Source organism: Heloderma suspectum, chromosome 17, assembly GCF_057233095.1.
Source record: "Heloderma suspectum isolate Gila_16-S chromosome 17, 16-S_ref, whole genome shotgun sequence".
Classification (NCBI taxonomy): Eukaryota; Metazoa; Chordata; class Lepidosauria; order Squamata; family Helodermatidae; genus Heloderma; species Heloderma suspectum.
Window position 1 is genome coordinate 4,243,526 of NC_139474.1, and position 21,375 is coordinate 4,264,900.

At 54.2% G+C, this 21,375-nt stretch overlaps 1 protein-coding gene across 3 annotated transcripts in view; it reads left to right on the forward strand.

Annotated features, from left to right (window-relative positions):
* The window catches only part of ATG2A (autophagy related 2A), a 59,298-nt gene that overhangs the window by 36,865 nt on the left and 1,058 nt on the right, over positions 1 to 21,375 (forward strand). For 2 of the 3 annotated variants that reach the window (XM_084823838.1, XM_084823839.1), the window contains 19 exons: positions 81 to 161; positions 313 to 419; positions 1,715 to 1,807; positions 3,577 to 3,647; positions 4,756 to 4,832; positions 4,943 to 5,113; positions 5,863 to 5,989; positions 7,998 to 8,206; positions 11,766 to 11,995; positions 13,263 to 13,398; positions 13,725 to 13,922; positions 14,880 to 14,981; positions 15,381 to 15,465; positions 16,029 to 16,164; positions 16,377 to 16,449; positions 18,000 to 18,082; positions 19,224 to 19,345; positions 19,501 to 19,655; positions 20,363 to 20,518. In XM_084823838.1, the coding sequence (XP_084679964.1) occupies positions 81 to 161; positions 313 to 419; positions 1,715 to 1,807; positions 3,577 to 3,647; positions 4,756 to 4,832; positions 4,943 to 5,113; positions 5,863 to 5,989; positions 7,998 to 8,206; positions 11,766 to 11,995; positions 13,263 to 13,398; positions 13,725 to 13,922; positions 14,880 to 14,981; positions 15,381 to 15,465; positions 16,029 to 16,164; positions 16,377 to 16,449; positions 18,000 to 18,082; positions 19,224 to 19,345; positions 19,501 to 19,655; positions 20,363 to 20,518 (2,412 nt within the window). Of the gene's footprint in view, positions 1 to 80; positions 162 to 312; positions 420 to 1,714; positions 1,808 to 3,576; positions 3,648 to 4,755; positions 4,833 to 4,942; positions 5,114 to 5,862; positions 5,990 to 7,997; positions 8,207 to 11,765; positions 11,996 to 13,262; positions 13,399 to 13,724; positions 13,923 to 14,879; positions 14,982 to 15,380; positions 15,466 to 16,028; positions 16,165 to 16,376; positions 16,450 to 17,323; positions 17,469 to 17,999; positions 18,083 to 19,223; positions 19,346 to 19,500; positions 19,656 to 20,362; positions 20,519 to 21,375 lie in introns of those variants that run through there. The other variant, XM_084823840.1, reaches the window with a different exon arrangement.

Genomic DNA, 21,375 nt, shown 5'->3' on the forward strand with positions numbered 1-21,375 from the left:
GCTGGAGCGCTGGACCAGAAGGGGAGCAGCCACGCATCTGAACACGGCCTGAAATCCTCTTTTATACCTGTCTGTTACAGGAGTTCTTGGTGACGCTGCGCCTGGAAGGAGCCACCATGCGCCATCATACGGCGTTGACTTATCAGAGTTGGTACAGTCAGGTGAGGGGGGTGTGCCTGGCGGGGGGCGGGAAGAGGGCCTTCCTCGCTGAGGAGCTGAGCAAGATTGGAGAAGGGCCATGGGGCAGGTCTTCGGGGTGTCTGTGTGTTTCTTCCTTCCCCAGACCTCATTGTGCCTCTCTTATCCTCCCAGATGTTCGACTTCTTGGACGTTCTGGACGACCCAATCCTAGGCTTTGTACCCCCCACAGTCATCACAGTGCTGCATACCCACCTATTCAGCTGTGCTGTGGATTACAGGTGGGGATGGCGGAGGAATCCGTCCGGGGGGGTGGAGTTCACTGAGCTTGGCCCCCTGGACTTCGGCCTGCCTACCTGCAAGCTGGCCTGACTCAAACCTGCTTGATGGAAAGCTACAGTTACACAAATTTCTCCTTAATGGAAAGTTACACAAATTATGGCTGAAATTTGCACAAATTGCATACATTCCACCTGCAATTTGCACAACTTTCTATTGCTGGGGGGAACCCGGAAAAAGTCCCCCAATTTCACGAGCAACCCGCAAAATGAATGCAAGCCGAGCCAGCTGGGCAGTGGGGAACTGCTGAGCCCCCCAAAAGCCAGATTTTCAAAGGACGTACATCTGTAATTACAAGGACTGGCAGGAACAGAGGAGACGTATACTGCCTCAGACCCTGGGTCCACCTAGCTCAGTATTATCTAAACACTACCTACCTACCTATTGTTATTTCTAGGCCACCTTTATGGGTGGAACCCTGTCAAGGCGGTGTATAAGACAGAAACCACACAAAATGGATACCAGTAAAAACCAACGACCCAGACTTAAGGGAAGGCCTGTGAAAACAGGTGGGTCTTCAGAGCTTTCCTGAAGACCTGCAAGGAAGGGGCCTGACGAACCCCTGATGGAAGCTGATTCCAGAGGTGCGGGGCCACCACTGAGAAGACCCTGTCCGTTGTACTCATGAGCTGAACTGCCCCTGGCAGTTTGACCTCAGAGTGCAGGCCGGCCGGTACACCAACAGACTTCCCAGGGTTTCAAGAAAGGGACTATCCCAGCCATACCTGGAACTGCCTCAGGTGGAACCCAGGGCCTTCTGAGCACGAACCAGGTGCTCTAGCGCAGAGTTACGGGTGCCTGTTGGGTGGAAGGGCAGCAGGCCGAAAAAAGGCCCCTGTGGAAAGCAGACGGGGGGTGGGGGTGGGGAGGCAATGATGGGTTTGGAGTCTAGGAACCTGGAGCCTCTCCCGGGGGTGCCTCCACTGGCCCTTGGAGCTTTGCCTGTCCTGGAAGGCGTCAAGCACCCTGGCTCTTTTTTAGTGTTTCGTGCAGCCATAGCTGTGTCAGGCAGTTGAGGATGTGGTGGGCAGGCCTCTCCCGGCCGTTCCCAGAGGTTAAGCCGACCCAGGTCTGGCAGAAGCCCCCCAAAGGAAGGCTACTGAGCCACGTCCATCCGTCCTCCCCACTTACTCATTTATTTGAGGCATTCTCATGCCGCTCCTCAGCCAACAAGCATCCTGGAGCGGCTTACGTGTGACCTGTTAAACCAGACCTGTTCTGCCTCCTCCGTCCACAGGCCTCTCTACTTGCCCATCCGGGTCCTCATCACAGCCGAGACCTTCACGCTGTCGAGTAACATCATCGTGGACACCTCCATCTTCCTCCTCCGGTGGGTCCCAACTTCCCAGGACCGCTCCTTCCCCATCACGGCCTTTGGGGTGCTGGGTCATGTGGCACTGAATGTGCCGCAGCCTGGCGTAAAACGATGCCTCCCCATGGGGGTGGGGGGTGCTCCTGTGGTGAAGGAACACTCCCCCCACACACACACTGTGTTGCGTGTTGTTGGTGGGCAACCTCTTTGCAGGTTTATCCGACCCTTTCTACAAGGAACTCAGCGTTGTGTATATGGCTCTTCTCCCCCACCCCATTTTCTGTTCATTTCCCCTTTGATGGTAGTGGAACCTGTTGGGAATGTTTTCTTATATTTTTTTAGCGAGAAAATCGCTGTGCTTTTATTGCTCCCGTTTTACCAAAAATGCCTGGCAGGTCAATTGAGTTTTATCTGTCTGTCTTCTTTCTGATCAGGATGCTCAGGTTACAGATAAGGTGGCCAGGCTTTGTGCAGCTGCTAGCCCTTGCCCCAGTGTAAATAAAATGGAGCTATACAGGCTGGTACTCTGGGGTCATGCTAAGTTCTTTTGAGATTCTGTATAATTACATTACATTGTGTGTAAGTAATGCACAAGTAAGGTGCTGGTCAGTGATCGAAATAAAAAGTATCTGTCTTCACAACAACCCTGCAAGATAGGATAGGCTGAGCGAAGGTGACTGGTCCCAGGTCACTCAGTGAGCCTCGTGGCTGTGTGGAGTTTTGAACCTGCCTCTTCCCAGTCCTAGCTCAGCCTCCCTAAACATGACACCCTCCAGATATGTTTCACAACAATTCCCACCATCGCCAGCCACATACTGGCTAGGGATGAGTGGGGTTGTAGTCAGTGTTCCACCTCTAAACACAGCCTGACTCGTACCTGTGTCCATGTTTTTCCTTTTTGCGTGAAAATCACGAACTAGTCGGGTGCATGTTCAAAAGTAAACACAAAAGTACTTGGGTTCACATTCACAGGTTCTCCCATTGATTAAAGCATGTTTGTGTACACTTAGAAAATATGCGTTAATTTGTATTTTAAAGTACACATTTTGCCCCCCTCCCTCCACCCCAAACAGCATCATAAGACTGGGAATGTCCGAGCTGTGGGCAGTATCCAACTGTGTCATTCTGTTAGTGCAAACAATGTTGTCCTAGTGGAAACAAGGCTATGAACTATGAGCAAGAGGAGAATCCAAATAAAGTTACGTTTGTGCAAGCATGGTTGCGCATTGTGCTTGCACAACTCGTGCGTTATGCTTGCACAACCCATTGTGCAGCTAGTTGTGCGTAACTCTTGTGCAAGCCATCATGCAAGCTGTTGTGGTTTCCACTTGTGCAAGTGTAATGGGCAGCCACTCACACCACAGAAAAATTCAGTGCAGCTCCGCTAGCGCTATTTGAGTTTGCGGAATGACACTGTTGGATGCTGCCCTGTGACTGCAGATTGTGCTCGCATTCGGGTTTGGGAGGTGCGAATGGCGTGAATTCTGGTCATAAGCTAACTGAGACTAATGTCTCATACCTCCCCATGTCCCACACTTCTGGAAGGCACCAGGTATGGGGAGGCTGCTGTAACCATTACACCACACTGCTTCGCAGGTGCAGGGAAAGTCTCTTCCTTTGTTGCTGCCGGCAAGGTGGGAGAAGGCGTTGCACTGAAGAGACCCCACTGTAGAATTTCAACGTTTCTGCAGGGGCGTCGTGAATAGAGGTTGACTCCAGAGCCTGTTTTCCCAGCGTCTGCTTGAGGAGAGGGAGGATGCTAACCAGCTCTCTTGTTCCCTGTGCAGGTTCATTTTGGACGACTCGGCCCTTTACCTCTCAAACAAATGTGATGCAGAGACAGGTGACCTGAGGAAAGGTAACTTTGCCAGGTCTGGGTAGCCCTCTACGCTTTTTGATCTAGAATTCCTTTGGTTTAATCTAGATTTGGGATGGGCCAGTAGTGGCCCTTCAGGTGTTTTGGTCTACAACTCCCACCCACTCTGGCCGGCATAGCCGGGGGCGGGGGGATCATGGGCACTGTAGGCCAAAACATCTGGAGGGCCACAAGTCGCCCACGCCTGATTTTAGATCCACATTTGGGTCATGTTAGTTTGCGGCACATCAGTATGACGAGTATATAGGTACAAGGGAGGCTATCTTGGACAAATAGTCTGACCTGCCCCATCTAGTCCAGTACTGTCTGCTCTGATGGGCAGCGGCTCTTCGGGGGGGTTTGGGTGGAGCCATGTCATTCCCTTCCACTGCTGCCTGATGTTTTTTAACTGGAGATGCCAGGGACTTTCTGAATGCAAAGCACAGGTTTGAATAATGGTCCCTTCTCTAGGAAGATAGAGAACCAGGTCAGAGCATGTGTCCAGCATGCCCAGTATTGTCTACTGTGATTGGCAGCAGCTCTCCGGCATTTGAGGCAGAGAAGGGTCTTTCCCATTACCTGTCCTCTTTTAAATGGAGATAGCAGGGATCGGAACTGGGACGTTCTGCATGCAAAGCACATGTTCTATCAGTGAGCAATGGTGCTTTCTCTAGGAAGCTACCATACACCAGGTTAGAGCATGTGTCCAGCATGCCCAGTACTGTCTACTGTGCCTGGCAGCGGCTCCCCAGGGCCTCAGGCAGAGAAGGGCCTTCACTCTTTCCCATCATGGGCTACCTGGAGATGCTTGGGGTTGACCTGGGGACCTTCTGCAGGCAAAGGCAGTGCTCTACCCCTGAGCAAGGCTTCTTCCCCGGAACAAAGGAAGCAGCCTTAGACCCCCTCAGATGATTTGCTCATCGAGCCCAGCATGATCTACTTTGGCAGTGGCTCTCCAGAGCCTTGGGCAGAGAAGGCTCCTTCCCATCAGTTGTGACTCGATCCTTTTTTTAACTGGAGACGTTGCTGGGGATTGAACCTGGGACCTATGGCGTGCAAAGTGGGGGCTCTGTGCTGAACTGTGGTTTCCCCCCCTCTCTCTTGGTCTCAGATTATGTTTGCGTGGTGGATGTGGACCTCCTGGAGCTGGTGATCACTACATGGAAAGGGGCCATGACTGGGAAGCTGGTGAGTTTCTGGAGAGGTGGGGGAAAGGCAGGAGCTGTGCCACTTCCACAGTGGGGGTGGAGTGTTTTGACGTCCGCACGCTCTACCCCTCTCCATCTGCTTTGGCGCAGACCCGGCCGCTCTTTGAGCTCCGCTGCTCGAACAACGTGGTCCATGTGCACACTTGTGCGGACTCATGTGCGGCACTCGCCAACCTCATCCAGTACGTGGTGAACAACGGCGACTTGCACCCGCCGCCCAGGCACGACAGCCCCACTGAGATCGCCGGCCAGAAGGTGCAGGTGAGTGCGAAGCGTGGGTTGCAGCCTAACACCGCGGGAGCCAGGGCCGGGGTTGCTGCCCCCCTCGCCCCCATCCATGCTAGATGTACACTGGCTGGGGGTGGTGTCATGCAGAGTCCCCAACCTTTTTGGTTCAGTGGGTACTCTTGGATTTTGAGGGAGTGCCATGGGTGCCCTCGCAAAATGGCTGCCAGGGTGCGTTGCCCATTCATGAAATGGTGGACATGGATGGTTGCAAAACACCCATTTCCCAGAAGGCAGGATCTGCAGCATCACTCGGTGGGTGCATTTGGAATTTTGAGAGTGTTGTGGGCACACTCACAGAATGGCTGTCATGGGAGAGGGGGAAGCTGCTCGTTCCTAAAATGGCTGCCGTGGTGGGCATGGCTGGTTGCAAAACGCTCTTTTCCCAGGAGGCAGGCTGGTGAGACTCAAAGAAAAGTGACTTGTCGGAGAAGCTAAGTCCAAGGCAGAGGTGGGGCCTGAGCTCTTTTGAACCCAAATAAAGATGGCGCTGGAGGGCAGCACTTCGTTTTGCAGCATGCCAGCCTCCTAGTTAAAGAAGAAATCTTAAGAAATGAAATACAAATCAGGAGGGGCTGGAAGCCTGGTGGGTGCCCAGAGAGGTGTGCACGGGCACATTGGTGTCCGTAAGAACCAGGCTTCTGTTTAAAGCAGAAAGGGGTTCCTTCCCCTGAGACCTTCTGCCCCATCTCGGCATGCTCAGCCCTGCTCTTGTCCTCTCCCAGCTGTCAGAGAGCCCGGCATCCCTGCCCTCGTGCCCCCCTGCCGAGACGGCCACCATTAACCAGCGTGACCTCACAGACGCCCTCATTGACACGGAGCGCAGCCTCCAGGAGCTGGCCGGTGAGACAGGTAAGGGGGGGCTTGGCTTGCTCTCAGGACTGCTCTCAGTAGCCATTCTTCGGTAGTGCAAAATACTTTGGCACGATTATTAGCTGGGACCAGTCATAAGGAACATCTGCCCGTTCTTAAACGACCAGCCACGCCGGCTGGTTCCAGGTCTCTTTCCAGGCACAATTCAGAGTTCTGGTTCTTGCCTCCAGAGCCCTTAAATCGGGGGTCCCCAACCTTTCTTGGACCTGTGGGCACATTTGAGGAGCTGCTTTGGGCACCACCACAAAATGGCTCCAGGGGAGGATGTGGCGAGTCACATAATGGCTGCCACAGGGCCTGGCTAGTCCAAAGTGAGTTAAAGAGGGACGGAGGAGAGAGATAAGGGTGGCTAGAGGGTGGGAGTGGGGAAAAACAATGAGGTAAAGAGGTGAGGAGAGAAGAGGCAAAGTTAGAGGCAGGGCGGTAATGGGAAACAGCAAAGCAAAGAGATAGAGAAGAAGCAAGGCTAGGAGCTAGGAGGGGGAGGAAGAGTGAGCTAAAGAGGTATGGGGGAGAGAAATAGGGACGCTAAAGGCTGGGTGAGAGGGGGAAGCAGCAAGGCAGAGAGGTAGAGGGGCGAGAAAGAGCAAGGCTAGAAAGGGAGAGAAAGAAGATTGCCTGAACATTTTCCAAGGTTTTTCTTAAAACTGTTTTTCCCAAGGGGGCAGGGCAGGGAGAGCTTTGTGGGCGCCACAAAGGGGATCCCTGCCTTAAATAGCTTGAGACCAGGTTACTTGAAGGACTGCCTGTTCCAGTGTGAACCTGCCCAGGTATCAAGATCAGTCTCTCTGGCCCTGCTCCGGATCCTGCCATCTCTTGAGGTGAGATGCATCATAACAGGAAACACAGGGACTTTTCTGCTGTGGCACCTCCCCTCTGGAATTCTCTTTCCCAGGAGTCGCACCTGGCATCATCGTTTTCTTTTTGGCCCCAGGTGAAAACCTTTTTGTTTGCCTATTTATCAAAAGCCTTTCCACTCTGCTCTTGAACGAAAAAGTCTTGCAGGACGACTTACAAAGATCATTAGCCAAACAGGCTCTACTCCAGGCTTAGAAACTGAAAGAAATGACACAGAAGGACAAAGGGATGGAGAGGGAGAAAGAAAGAAGCAAGCTCAAGGACCAGTTTTTGAAGTTAGGAATTACTGATAATGACCAGCTCAAATGGCTCTAAGCAGTTGCGGGAGGACCAAAGGATGCTGGTCTCTTCAACAGAGGCGACAGAATAGCCCTGTTTCTCTTTTCTCCCCCTGCTCTGCAGCTGGAACGGCTGTCGCTAGGTTACAGGAACACAGGCTCCAGTGTTCGAAAAAGCAGGATCTACTGTGCTCTACGCGTTTCGGAATGTCTCCTCCAGGAGCTGTAAATCAGACAAAACATTTATATTAAGAATATTATCTTATGGATAACACCCTATTCCATATTACAGAAGTTCAAAAAGCATTTTTGGAATACTACAAGGCCAAGGCCTTTTAGACTCTGTGCTGGCATTTTATCTTACTTTGTTACTCTGCTGTGTCTTATTTCTTTCTGTGTGTTTGTTAACAATTCATCGTCTCAGATGGTGATTTTTTTTGTTCAGTTGTCAGCCGCTCAGAGGGTGTGGCTGATGAGCCGCCAAATATCCCCCTCCTCTTCCTCCGTTGTTTCTCCTGTGTTGAATTTTAGACTGTAGGATCCTTGGGGCCTTGTCCTCTGTGTAGCACTGGGCATAATCAGCGAATGAGACCAATCTGCTCGAATCTGAAAAGCCTTTCCCAGTTTTCTTGTTGTGTGTACTGGGAGGGAACACTCCTGCTCTAGCTGGCGGCGTCCCAGCTGGGCCTTCTTGGTCCTCCATGGTGCTAAGGAACATGCCATCTGCGAGAGAGCTGGGAGGCTTTTTAATTGGCTGGTATGTGTGTGGGGGGGCAGTGACTACCTGGCCATTACTCTCTGGGGTGGGGCTGAGTGAGGCCTGCCATTTCTAACCTTGCCCTCTTTCCCAGGTGACTCCGGGCTCAGGCGGCAGCCATCCCCAGTCTCTGTGTATCTGTTCCCCGGGGAGAACGGAGCAGCAGGCAAGGGGAGAGCCCCTGCCCCGCCACCTGCCCCTGTGGGGGAGGGGCTGGACTTCAGCCCTTCGGAGGACAGTGAGGGCGAGAGCGAAGCCACGGACGACTTCTGCATCCTGGACGCCCCAGGCACAGGCATCCCGGTAAGCAGGGCTGAGGAACGTTTTTCAGCAGGATGGCCGGATGATGTGTCGGAGAAGCTCTCAAGTGCTGCGTTCCAGTGGTGGGTGGGGCCAGGCAGAAGGGGTGGAGCCAGAAATACAGACAGTGCCAGCATATTGTAGCCTTTTTTTAAAAAGTCGGTTTTTTATTGTGAGCTTCAACAAAACAAACAAAAACGTCACAAAACCAAAAAATTAAAAGTATAACAACATACTCTAAAGTCCTCAGTTTGAAATATTACAACATACGCTAAAGCCTTTGATTGTGTGGATCACAACAAACTGTGGCAAATTCTTAAAGTGATGGGAGTACCAGACCACCTTACCTGTCTCCTGAGAAACCTGTACGAGGGTCAAGAAGCAACAGTAAGAACCAGACATGGAACAACCGCGTGGTTCAAAATTGGGAAAGGAGTACGACAAGGCTGCATATTGTCACCCTGCTTATTTAACTTATATGCAGAGTACATCATGAGAAATGCCGGGTTGGATGAATCACAGGTCGGAATTAAGATTGCCGGGAGAATTATCAACAACCTCCGATATGCAGACGATACCACCCTAATGGCAGAAAGCGAAGAGGATCTCAAGAGCCTCTTGTTGAGGGTGAAAGAGGAGAGTGCAAAAGCTGGTTTGAAACTCAACATTAAAAAAACGAAGATCATGGCATCTGGCCCCATCACTTCCTGGCATATAGAAGGGGAAGAAATGGAAGCAGTGACAGATTTTACTTTCTTGGGCTCCAAGATCACCGCAGACGGTGACTGTAGCCATGAAATTAAAAGACGCTTGCTCCTTGGGAGGAAAGCTATGGCAAACCTAGACAGCATAGTAAGAAGCAGAGACATCACCTTGCCGACAAAGGTCCGTCTAATCAAAGCTATGGTTTTCCCAGTAGTAATGTATGGCTGTGAGAGCTGGACTATAAAGAAGGCTGAGCGCCGAAGAATTGATGCTTTCGAACTGTGGTGCTGGAGAAGACTCTTACGAGTCCCCTGGACTGCAAGGAGGTCAAATCAGTCAATCCTAAAGGAAATCAACCCTGAGTGCTCATTGGAAGGACAGATACTGAAGCTGAAGCTCAAATATTTTGGCCACCTAATGCGAAGAGAAAACTCCCTGGAAAAGACCCTGATGCTGGGAAAGACTGAAGGCAAAAGGAGAAGGGGACGGCAGAGGATGAGATGGCTAGATAGCATCACCGATGCAATGAATATGAACCTGAGCACACTCCGGGAGAGTGCTCAGGACAGGAAGGCCTGGCGTGCTATGGTCCATGGGGTCACGAAGAGTCGGACACGACTGAACAACAACAACAACAACGGGGGAGAATAGATTACACATCAACTTCAGTAAAAGCAAACCAGATATCCAAATATAAGTCCATTCGCAAGTGATGCCTATATGCCACTCTTTCAAATGTTGCTGGCATTGTTAACTCTTCAATCCATTGCATGATGGGCAGTGAGCTTTTATCTATCTAGTCTTGTAATATTAGCCTTTTGGCAGCCAAGTGGGTGCAAAACATCCATTTTTTAATTTAATTTAATTTAATTTTAATTAATTAATTAATTAATTTTATTTACTAGATTTATTAGCCGCCCATCTGGCTGGCTGCCCTGCCACTGTAGGCGGCATACAATACTAATAACAAATTTACATAATCAAGTGAACAAAACAACTTCTCTAACCCACCCCAAATGCCCTCCAGAACAGCCAGGTTTTTAAAGCCCGGTGGGAGCTCATCAAAGAGGGGGCATGGCGGAGGTCATGAGGGAGGGAATTCCACAGAGTGGGGGCCACCACAGAAAAGGCCCTCTCCCTAGTAGCTGTCTTGGCTGATGGGACAGACAGAAGGCCTTCCAAGGCCGATCTCATTGAGCAGCGTCCCTGGTGGTGTTGGAGGCGCTCCTTAAGATAGACTGGGCCAGAACCATATAGAGTTTTAAAGGTCAATGCCAATTCCTTGAATTGGGCCCGAAAAACAACTGGTAACCAGTGCAACTCCTTCAGCACTGGAGTGATGTGGTCTCGTCAATGGCTGCCTTTAATTGGGCGGGCCGCTGCATTCTGCACCAGCTGCAACTTCCGAACTGTCTTCAAGGGTAAATCCACATAGAGCGCATTGCAGCAGTCTAGGCGAGAGGAGACCAAGGCGTGAACTACTGATGGGAGCAGATGGTTAGGGAGATAGGGACGCAGCTGCCGTATCAGATGGAGTTGGTACAGCAGTGCCTGGCTCACAGCTGACACTTGAGCCTCCATGGACAGCTGGGAGTCTAAATTGACCCCCAGACTGCGGATGGCCCTTCAAGGGCAGCCGCACCCCATTGAACGCTGGTCAACATCGCCCAACCTCCCCTTGTCTCCCACATATGTTTATCCATATGATAACTTCCTCCTGAAAGAAGGCAACTGTTGGGCATTTCCAAAACATATGAATAAAAGAAGCATTAACTGCATGTCACCTCCAGCAGCTAGCCAGGTCTGACAGACTAGAGACACTGTGGCCTGAAGCGCTTCCTTTGGTTCACTAAGCCTTAGGAGTGGCTCTTCAAACTTTTAGAATGGGAAAAAAACTGCAAGAGCCGGGAAACACCCAAGGATTGGTGGTTGGGAGAAAAGGGGCAGGGCTATCTGGGGCAGGGCCGTCTGGGGGATTTGGCCTCCAGACCTGAGGTTCCCCACCCCGTGGTAAGGCCTTGTTCTTACATATGCGGGGCAGGAACCCTTGGCTCTTCCCCTCCCCTCCCCTCCCCTCCCATATCCAACCCTTTTCACTTTTGGATTCATCAGAGCAACCGTCCTTGCTTAACAGCCTCTGGAGAGTCATGAAAAAGAGCCTGCATGGCGTAGGGGTTCGAACATTGCACAGGGACAAGCGAGGCCCAGGTTCCAATCCCCACTCAGCCATGAAGGTCACTGGATGACCTTCAGCCTGTTGCTCCTTCTCAGCTTCACCAGCCTCACTGCCCTGCTCTAGATCGAGTCTTGGCTGTTTGCACACAAGCCAGGGAGCGATGCCATAGAGCGGTCGAGCTGGCAAGCACAGGGTCAAGCGCACAGGGCTCAGTCCAAGGAGGTTTTGGCTGCGGCAGCAGTGGGTCATACTGGTAGGGTATCCCTGTCATTGTATTTCTCTGTGACTACATGCCTCGTAAGAATGCTCCTCCTTACTGACTGTACAAGAGAGATTTCAAGAACGGGACAGAAAAAGAAAAGAAAAAACCGCTCGGGGTGGGAAGGACTGGCAAAATAGGGTGGAGGGGGCGGGGAGCCATGCGGTGCTGATTTTGGCCCCTTCAACCATCAGGGTAAGAAGCTCCCTTGTGTGCTCAGTGCAAAGGGGGGCACAATCCAGTGTAAGGCCTACTTAGAGTAGACCCATTGAAATGAATGGGGCTTGGGTTAGTCATGGCTACCTTAAACCGCATTCATTTCAGTGGGTCTACTCTAAGTAGGACTTACGCTGGATTTTACCCCGAGACCCAAAGAAAGCAAACACATCTCTTTCTCTCTGCCTCTCGCTCACTTTCTGCAGCCCCGGGACGGTGAGCCGGTCGTGACCAAGCTCTTGGAAGGGCCCGTCCGCATCCAGGAGGGACATTTTTCCCGTCCGCTGGGCAGCACAGACTTGCTGAAGGCTCCTTCCCGCTTCCCCGTGCCCGAGAGCCGGGTCATGATGCGAGAGATTTCGGTGGTCTGGCACCTCTACGGTGGCAGGGACTTTGGGCCTGGGCGCTCTGCCTCGGGTCACATCCATTCGCCTAGGTAAGCCCCCCACACCCACCCACCCCTGGCTGGGCTCAGCAGTCTCTGTTACCCTGCCAGACATGTGTGTGTGTATGTATTTTTCTTACATATTTCCTTTCAAATATTCCCATCCTGCCTCCTTCATTAAAAGAACCCCCTCCAATGTGGCTAATGAAACAGGCAAGGCTGGGCCAAGACAGAGTGAAGCAGAAAGGAGCAACACCGAAAAGAAAAAGACTAAACTGTCCAGTGTGCATCTTCCTTTATTCCCATAAGGTTGCAATCTTAGAACCATTTGTCTGGGAATAAACCCCCCTTGAATGAAATGGAACGTATTTCTTCATAGACATACATAGGATTGCGATGTTCGCCTGTTATGGATGCTGGTCATAAGAAAGTCCATATATGGGAATATTTTAACAGCATTTCCCCTATAGGTAAACTCTATAGGTAAAAAAAGGAAAGTGTGTCTGTTACATTGTAAGCCTGAGGACAGGGACCGTTCTGTTACTGATCTTTGTAAGCTGCTCTCATAGCTTTTCTGACTGAAGATTGGGGTGAAAATGCTTTAGGGCACAATCCTACGCCATGCTGGGAGTTGTAGGACTTTTTTTCTGTCTAAACATGCATGGGATTGCACCCTTAAATAACAGTAGCCAGCAGAAATGTGAAATTATTGCCTGCATAGCAGCTACACACTAATCCCATGAAGGAGTTGAGGTCAATCAGTCACACTAGGAAGAGTTAGAAACGTTCCTATCTAAATGCTTTTCTCAAAAAAGACAGGTCTTTCGTACTGTGGCTGACGGCCATCCAAGAAGCAAGCACTGCAGCCCACTAAATTTCTTTCTCTGCAGCACTTTTACCCCACTCTTCAGCCCCAAAAGGCTCCCAGGATAGCTGATGAAGATTAATAAGGCGAGAGTCCCTGTCCTCCAGCTTCCAGCCGAAAAGACACGGCACGAAAGGAAAAGGGATTGGGAGGGAGCAGGGCGGGAAATGGCAAAACCTCAGCACCAGTTCTCAGTTTCAGAGTTCTTCGAGGTGTTCTGTGCGGCAGGGAAGAGCAAAACAAGCATTTCTTCTCTGGCTGATGTACGGGGTCAAGTTGGTCTCCCCGTTGCTGTGATGTTTATCCTAGGAGCCGTGTGTGTGTGTGTGTGTGTGCGTGCGCGCGCGTGCGTGCGCACACACACACATCAGAGGGACACAGACACACGCACCTCTGCCCATGATCCTAACCATGACCCCCCCCCATCTTGTTCCTCCCCCTGCTGCCTTTCAGGGCAAAGCCATGCCTCTCCAGCGCCCGCTCCTCCCCCTCGCGCTCCTCAGCCTCCAATCGACCCCAGAACACCTGGCGGGCCCAGGGGGGAGCCTGCCGCATCCACGACCTGTTGATGGAGATCCAGCTGACCAAGGTGCCCTATGGAAGGGGCTGGGGGCTGGGAGTCCGGCTGCAGGCGGTGGTGGGGCTGACACGCCACGGGGCATCTGCTTTCCTGGCTCCCTTGGTTTGACTTGGTGGCCGTCCTTCAGGAGGAACGAATTCCTGCGGTGTAGGGCAGCCTGTGCAAGCACCACCTCCTCCCTCGCTGCCTGACAGTGCGTGGCGGGGGGTACAGGGACCACCATGGTGCAGAGTGAGATGCATGTCGGACTAGGGCTCAGGAGCCCCGGGTTCCAATCCCCTCTCCGTGTCTCCTGCAATCCCAGGAAGGTGGCCTTTGCTTCTCCCTTCCTCCAGGTGAGCTTTCAGCATGAAACCTACCCCAGCGGCTCCTCCGAGAAACCCTCCCAGGAGCTCGAGGAGCAGCCCTTGGCTCGGCAAGTGTTCATTGTCCAGGAGCTGGAGATCCGTGACCGCTTGGCCTCCTCGCTGATCAACAAGTTCCTCTACCTGTACAGCAGTGAGGGCATGCCACGGCGTGCCCACTCCAACATGGTACGCAGCCAGGGCTGGCAGGCAGCGTGTGCAGGCGCTGGTTTGGTGCGCAGGCCTGGCTCTGTGCTTCCTAGGAGGACGGTGTGGGCTCTTGTTCAGGGGGCAGGGAGCACCACGAACCAGAGCTCGCTGCAGGGCCAGCGAATGCCTTGCTCCGCAGCTGTGGGTGAGCCTTCTGCATGACTCGATCCTCGCTTCTCCTCTCCCACGGCTCTTTCTCGCACAGCGAGGGGGCCTCTGGCTCCCTCCCACAAAGCCGTTCTCCCTTGGCCACCCCAACACTGAACGGGCTTCACGCCATCCCCGCCAAGGCTCTGGTTTGCATTCTTTCCGTGCTGGACTGGTGATCCCTGAATCATAACCGCAAGGGGTGTTGGGGGGAGCGCCGTTTTCTGTCGAGACCTGGCGATTTCTGAGAGACAGCCTGAAAGCCGGCCTTAAAACAGCCTTCCCCAGCCTGGCGCCCTCTGGGTGTGTTGGACTGCAACCCCAGTCATCCCCAGCCAACATGGCACCAGGTTGGGGAAGCCTAAACTCACGTGTTCTCAAGTTCCTCCTGCGAATGCATGGGGCCGTTTTCTCAAGGTAAACCGCTCTGCCTTCCCCAACCTGGCACTCCCCGATATTTGGGACTTCGGCTCCCATCAGCCCCAGGCACCATGCTCAGTGGTCAGGAATGCTGGGAGTTGTAGTCCAGAACCGCTGGAAGGCACCTTCCGGGAAGGCTCTGTGATGGAGCCGCTGCAGAGATGCTGAGCGACCTGCATAGATCTTGGCTGGGGAGATGAGTTCGCTGTGGCATTGCTGGCAACGCGGTTTGCTGGGTGGGGATTTCATCTGCCTGATGAAGCTGCCCTGTGGCAGGTCAGCCGAGGGAAAGCCTTCCCGCCTGCCTCCCTTCCCTGACCCTGGGATGCTGCCACGAGGGTGACCCTTTTCCAATCTCTTCCTTCGCAGCTCACCATCAAAGCCCTCCACGTCTGCCCCGAGGCCGGCCTGGGCGGTCCTGAGTGCTGTCTCCGTGTCTCGCTGATGCCGCTGCGGCTCAACATTGACCAGGTGAAAGGGCGGGAGGGATGCTACCTCAGAGGTGAAATGGTGGGATGGACCAGGAAGGGTGGGACGGATGCTCCCACAAACACTCAGCCTGCAGGGGAGGCCCTTTTGGATGAGGGGCCTTTCCCAGATTGGAGGGGGGTCCTGCCTGTGACTTCCTGTGGTAGGACATGGGATATGCACCACTTCATTACCTGGGACTCCTGGCTCGTGGGAGTGGCCTCCTGGGACAGGAGTTGTGGGTCTGGCCAGCCCAAGGTGGGGAGGGCTTCTGGGTTCTTCCTGCTCCCCACTACGGCTAAGCTGCCTTCCCCGAGCTGGTGCTAGAGGCATCCGAGCTGGGGTGTCCAAGGAAGGTTCTGCCCCTGACTCCCTGTCTCTCTCCCTCCTTGCTTCTTCCAGGACGCCTTGTTCTTCCTCAAGGACTTCTTCACCAGTGTCGCCGCCAGCATTAATCCCGTGGTGCTGGTCGAGGCTGGGTCTGAAGGTGCGTCTCCAGCCATCTTCAGTGACCGGTGGCCATGTTGGCTGGGACTGCTGGGAGCTGCAGTCCAAGAACAGCTGGAGGGCACCAGGTTGGGGGAAGGCGGCCCTAGAGCAGGGGTGCGGCACCTCAGGCCCAGGGGCCAAACCGGGCCCCCTTGAGGTCCCAATCTGGCTTTCTGTGGTTCCCCAGATGACCGCGCCCTCTTTCCCTTTCTCCTGCCCCCTTTCTCCCAACCATCAATCCCAGCTTTTGTACCAGTTTTTCCCCATTCTCAAATGTCTGAATGCCTCTCTCAAGCCTCCGTTAGGGGCAGTAGGAGCTTTAAGCTACAACAGGCTGGATTTTTGGCCTCGCCCACCACTGGGATGCAGCCGCCCCCCACCCCCAAGCTTCTCTGAGTTGGAATTTGGCACTTTCCCCACCCCTGCCCAAGAAGGGGTTGGGGGGAAAGGGGGTGTCCCTTTTCTCTCCCGTGGGTACAGTGCTGCAGGGTGGAAATGGATCCATGAGTTGCCCCTTCCATGATGCGGCCCATCACTGTTGTCCCGCTTCCACCCCTGCAGGCCGCGCGGAGTCCCCAGGGAAGGAACCGGAAGGAGCCGAGGGCGAGTTGATGGCTTCCATGGAGACCACCGCCAGTGAGAACAGCTCCACGTCCAACGCCTCCTCTTCTTCCTCTGACCAGCCCATTTACTTCCGGTGCGAGCACCAGAGGGGGAAAGCAGGGGGGCTTTGGGGCGTGTGCGTGGGGGTGCGTCAGCAGGGGGGGGTTGGCTTGATCTCCCCCGTTTTCTCCTACCTGGAGGGGGGGGTGTTTGTGTTCTCACGGCAGCAGGAACGGCAGCAGAGAGGTGCCCAGGGAGAAGCACCCTCTCATCTGCTCCCTCGCCCGCTTGGCGTCTCGCCCCCAGGGAGTTCCGGTTCACCTCTGAAGTGCCCATCTGGCTGGATTACCACGGCAAGCACATGACCGTAGACCAGGTGGTGAGTAGACCAGACGCCCCTCGGTCGATGGCAGGAGCGGCCACACGCGGGGCGCAAACGGCCACTCCGCGGCTGTTCTCGCAGCCCCCGCTGCAGCAGCACTGCAACGCAGCCGTTTTGCAAGGAAACAAGGCGTGCGGGAAGCTCTCCTGTGTGTTACGGAGAGAAAGAGAAATATTTTTCTCTCGCTCTGTCTCTCTCTGTCTCTTTGTCTCTCTCTCTCTCTCTCTCTCTCGTATAATACTAGAACCCACAGAGAGCCAGTGTGGTGTAGTGGTTTGAGTGTTGAGCTGGGAGCTGGGAGATCCGGGATTGCAGACTCTCAGCCGGGCTTACCTCACAGGGTTGTTGTTGTGAGGATAAAGTGGAGAGGAGGAGGACCACATAAGCTGCCTTGGGCTCCTTGCAAGAGGAAAAAAGGCAGGATATAACTGCAATAAATAAAACATAAGTAATAATAAATCCAGTAAAGTTTCATAGAGCCTCCCGGGAGCACGGTCCTGCTTGCAAAGAAGGTGCGCCTCGTTACCTTGCAAAATCGACACACTTTTTGCAGCCGCTGTTGACAGTTCAGCAGCCATGTTGGCAAATTTGGCAAAAGCAGTTCTTGAGGGGTGGGGGGATGAATTTGCCCACCCCTGCTCTGTGGTATGGAACTCCAGCCATACCTTCTTCCTGCTGTTCAGTCTTTCCCACCCCCCCCCGTGCAAAATATCATGCAGTCTTTTTTTGCCGCTGCCGCCATTGTCATTATCTCCCACTTCATTTTTTGATAGAAAAAAATCAAGCTTACTGTTGAAAGAAATGTGAAATCCCCATGCACCCAAGCAGGCAAAATAGAAAGGGCCTTGTGGTCCCTCTGTCTCCTTAACAGGTGCTTCTGACCGGATGGAGGGCGCTCCACCTGTTCTGGATGGGGTTGCACTCCCCCTGAAGGAGCAGGTCTGTAGCCTGGGGGTCCTCCTGGAGCCATCCTTGTCGCTTGAGGCTCAAGGAGCCCCAGTGGCACGGAATGCCTTCCACCAACTTGGGCTGGTGGCCCAGCTGCGCCCCTATCTGGACAGGATAGCCTGGCTTCAGGCATCTGTGCTCGGGTGACCCGCAAGTTAGATTACTGCAAGGCGCTCGACATGGGGCTGCCCTTGAAGACGGTGTGGAAGCTGCAGCTCATTCAAAATGCGGCAGCCAGGCTGATAATAGGGACAAGGAAGTCCGAACATATAAGACCGATTCTGGCCCGCTTGCACTGGCTGCCTGTATGCTGCTGAGCCCAATTCAAAGTGCTGGCTTTGACCTATAACGCCCTGCGCGACTTGGGGCCGCAGGACCGGATGGAACACCTCTCCCGGCATGAGCCGACCCATACGCTGCGCTCTGAAATGGGACCATCGGTGCTTCTCCCCTCTGAAGCCTCTTCCCCATGGAACGTGATGCTTAGGGGGGAGAGAAGATAAATCCAGAGCTGGGGGGGGGGGAAGGGGCGCTCCCCAAGAGGCCGCAGGTGCGCTGGTGCCAGCAGCCGCCTCCTCCGCAACTTCCCGCTCTCTTAGGGCACCTTTGCTGGCATCCTTATCGGCCTGGCCCAGCTCAACTGCTCCGAGCTCAAGCTGAAGAGACTGTGTTGTCGACACGGGTGAGGAGCCACGCTTGGTCTTGGGGACAAGGGGGCGGGGGGAGGGGGGTCATTGGGAAAGGGAGGGCTTCAGGCATCCTCAGTGCCTGGCTGGCATGCGAGCCGAGGTGAGCATCAGCGAGCGGAGCTGCAGGGAAGGGGGCATGTGAATGTAAGCAGCTGCGCCGTTGCATCTTTGCGTGGTGGTGTTCCCAAAACCCTTCAGCGGGGTCCATTAATCAAGAACTATATCTGGCCTGCCCTATGAACAGCTGTGGGTCAGGCGATGTATTGAAGGCGCACTTCGTAAAGTTGAGCTGCCTACCGTTCAAGCCGAGGAGGGCAACCTCCTGCTCGTAGGCCCGGCCCGGCCCGGCCCATGGGGCTCGCTCGTCTGGCCCATGGAGCACCTCTGGATTGCTCCAAGGGGTGGTGGGGCTCAGCTCAAGCCACGGCAGCTTCAGCTGCCCCACTTCCTCTCCCCAGTGAGAGAAGTGAAGCTGGTTCCTGTCAGATGTGCCAGAAGGATCATGTTTCTTGTGCACCTGCTAGGGACCAAGCTATGTCTCGGGCGTGTGGCTGTGACCCCTGACACATCATTTGGCCTGCGGAGGTCTGGGTAGGGGGTCGTCCCATCATTTGGAGACCAAAAGGGAAGGCGCTGTGCGCACAAAACATCAAAAGGGGGGGAAACCCAAAGCGCCCCTGAATATGGTCTGTCGTCATAATTTTGTATTTATTATGCAGACCTCTAAAACACTTGTGGACTATAAAAATATTTATTATGCAGATCTCTAAAAGCATTTTAGAGATCTGCATAATACATATTTTTATAGTCCATAAGCGTTTTAGAGATCTGCATAATACAGATTTTTATAGTCCACGAATGTTTTACAGATTTGCCTAATAAATACAAAATTATGATGACAGACCATACTCAGAGGCACTTTGGGTTTTTTCCCCTTTTGATGTTTCATCCCATCATTTGGCCCACGGAGAGCTGAGTAGGGGGCCCTGCCCTCCAATCTGGGTTGCCCTCCAGGCATTAAAAGGTTCTGCAGCCAACAGCTCACTTGTACCTTTTATTTGAGTGGCCTGGTCGGCCCGGTTGGGCACTGCTCTGTGGACCCCTCCGACCTTCATCCTCCTCCTCTCTCCTAAGGCTTCTGGGTGTGGAGAAGGTGGTGAGCTACGCCCTGACCGAGTGGCTGACAGATATCCGCAAAAACCAGCTGCCGGGCATCCTGGGGGGCGTGGGACCCATGCATTCGGTTGTGCAGCTCTGTAAGTTGCCCCTGGAGCGGCCGGGGCTGGTCGGAACGGGGTGGGGAGGAGGGATCTATGCCCCTTTTACGGATGTGTGAGCCAGACGCCTGGCGAGGGCTGGTGGAAAGGCTTCCTTTGCCTAACTGCTTCCCCCCTCTGCCCCTCCTGCCCAGTCCACGGCCTGCGTGACCTCTTCTGGCTGCCAATCGAACAGTACCGCAAGGACGGGCGCATCATCCGGGGCCTGCAGCGCGGCGCGGCCTCCTTCGGCACCTCGACCGCCTCTGCTGCCTTGGAGCTCAGCAACCGCCTCGTGCAGGCCATCCAGGTCGGGGGTGGTGGTGGTGGTGGTGGGGAGGGGGTCAGAAGAGAGTTGACCCTGAGGGTGGGGTCACCCCTGAGGGTGGGGTCACCCCTGTCCCTTAAATATTGGTGAGGAGGGATGTCGCTTGAGAATACGGCAGAGGGCAGAGCTCTCTCATGGTTTTTTAGAACCTAGAGCCTGTCCCTCGGCTGTCCTCCTTGCAAGGGATGCCTGATCTTTGTCCCAGGCACATCTCTTAGGACATGCTCCCTCTTCAGACACGAGGCATTCTGGGGACGTGGTTTCCAGGGACAGCGCCAGGCATAGGCATTGTTGGGCCCCTGCCAAGGGCCCATACTCAGGCAGGGGCCCACTGACAAGAGTCCCCTGGAGTTGCCCCTCCTCTTCCCCCTTGCAACCGGTTTGCTCGCCTGGCTCTCGCTCCAGCCCAGACAATGCTGGTGGTGGTGGTGAGGAAGAGCAGATGCCATGGCCCGCTTGCTCCCTGGCTGTCTGCCTCTCAAGCAAGCGAGCGGCATCCATGATGGGAAGGGGGAGGAGGAGCTGGTGACGGTGGTGGTGAGAAGGCAGACTCATGGAGGAAGGGGGGGTCTTTCCCCAAGGCCCCCCCCCCCAACCTAGAATCTGCAGTAGTGGTTTCTGAGGGAAACGGAGGGCTCGGTGCTGCATCTCCCTCCCTCCCTTCAGCTCCCCTCCCCTCCGCCATCCAGGCCACAGCCGAGACCGTCTACGACATCCTGTCCCCCACGGCTCCCCCCACGACACGCACCCTTCTGGACAGGAAGCACAGCCGCAAGCGGAGGCGCGGGCATCAGCCGGCAGACCTGCGTGAGGGGGTGGCCAAGGCCTACGACACTGTGCGAGAGGTGAGGCTGCCTTCTGGGAGCTGCTCCGGGGGCCAGGCCGAAGGGGGCGTGGAGGGACGGGGCCATGTCTGCGTGTGTCTCTGGCTAATCTGCACGTAGCATTTACACCGTTATCACAACTGTTGGTACACAGGACACCAGCGGGCACCGATAGTCATGAAAACGGAATGATAACAGTGTAACTGCTGTGTGCAGATTCAGCCTCTCTCTCTGCCCAATGAGGGGCCGGAGGGGGTCGCCTGCCCCAGTTTTTTCAAGGGGCCCTGCAACGATATGTTGTACCGTGGAGCACTTCATTCCATTCCTTCTCCACAACTGACATGCCACATTGCATGACTGCTGAGCCTGCTCCCTCTGCATTGGGCTGCTGTGTGTGTGGGGGGGGGGGGGTGCAGGGAGGGGGGCTCCCTCAAGAGAAAAATGTGATCAAGATGGCGGGGGTGCGTGTACTGCTGCAAGCCTTGAAGTCCCCCTGGACGTGCCGATACCTCCCCCTGCTTCCTCAGCACCATTTCAGCCACATGACCATCAGCACTCACCACCCGTGTTTGCTATTAGAGGGCGGGATGATGATTTACATCCCACTTGTTTTATATACTCCCATCAGCCAGCTAGTGCATGGTGAGAGATGATGGGAGTGGCAGAGCAGCTACATGTACAGCAGAGCTGGGGAATCTCAGTGCCAGGGGGCCAAATGGGGCTCTTTCCCCCACCCCCTCATTGTTTGGGGGTTTCCCAGCTTCTGTGCAGCCCCCCACCCCTTCTGAAAGGTTAAAATGCCTCACCTAAGGCGGATTGACTGGCAGGAAGAGCTGGAAGCTACACGATGCTGTTTGGTTTTGCGTGTTTGGCCCTGC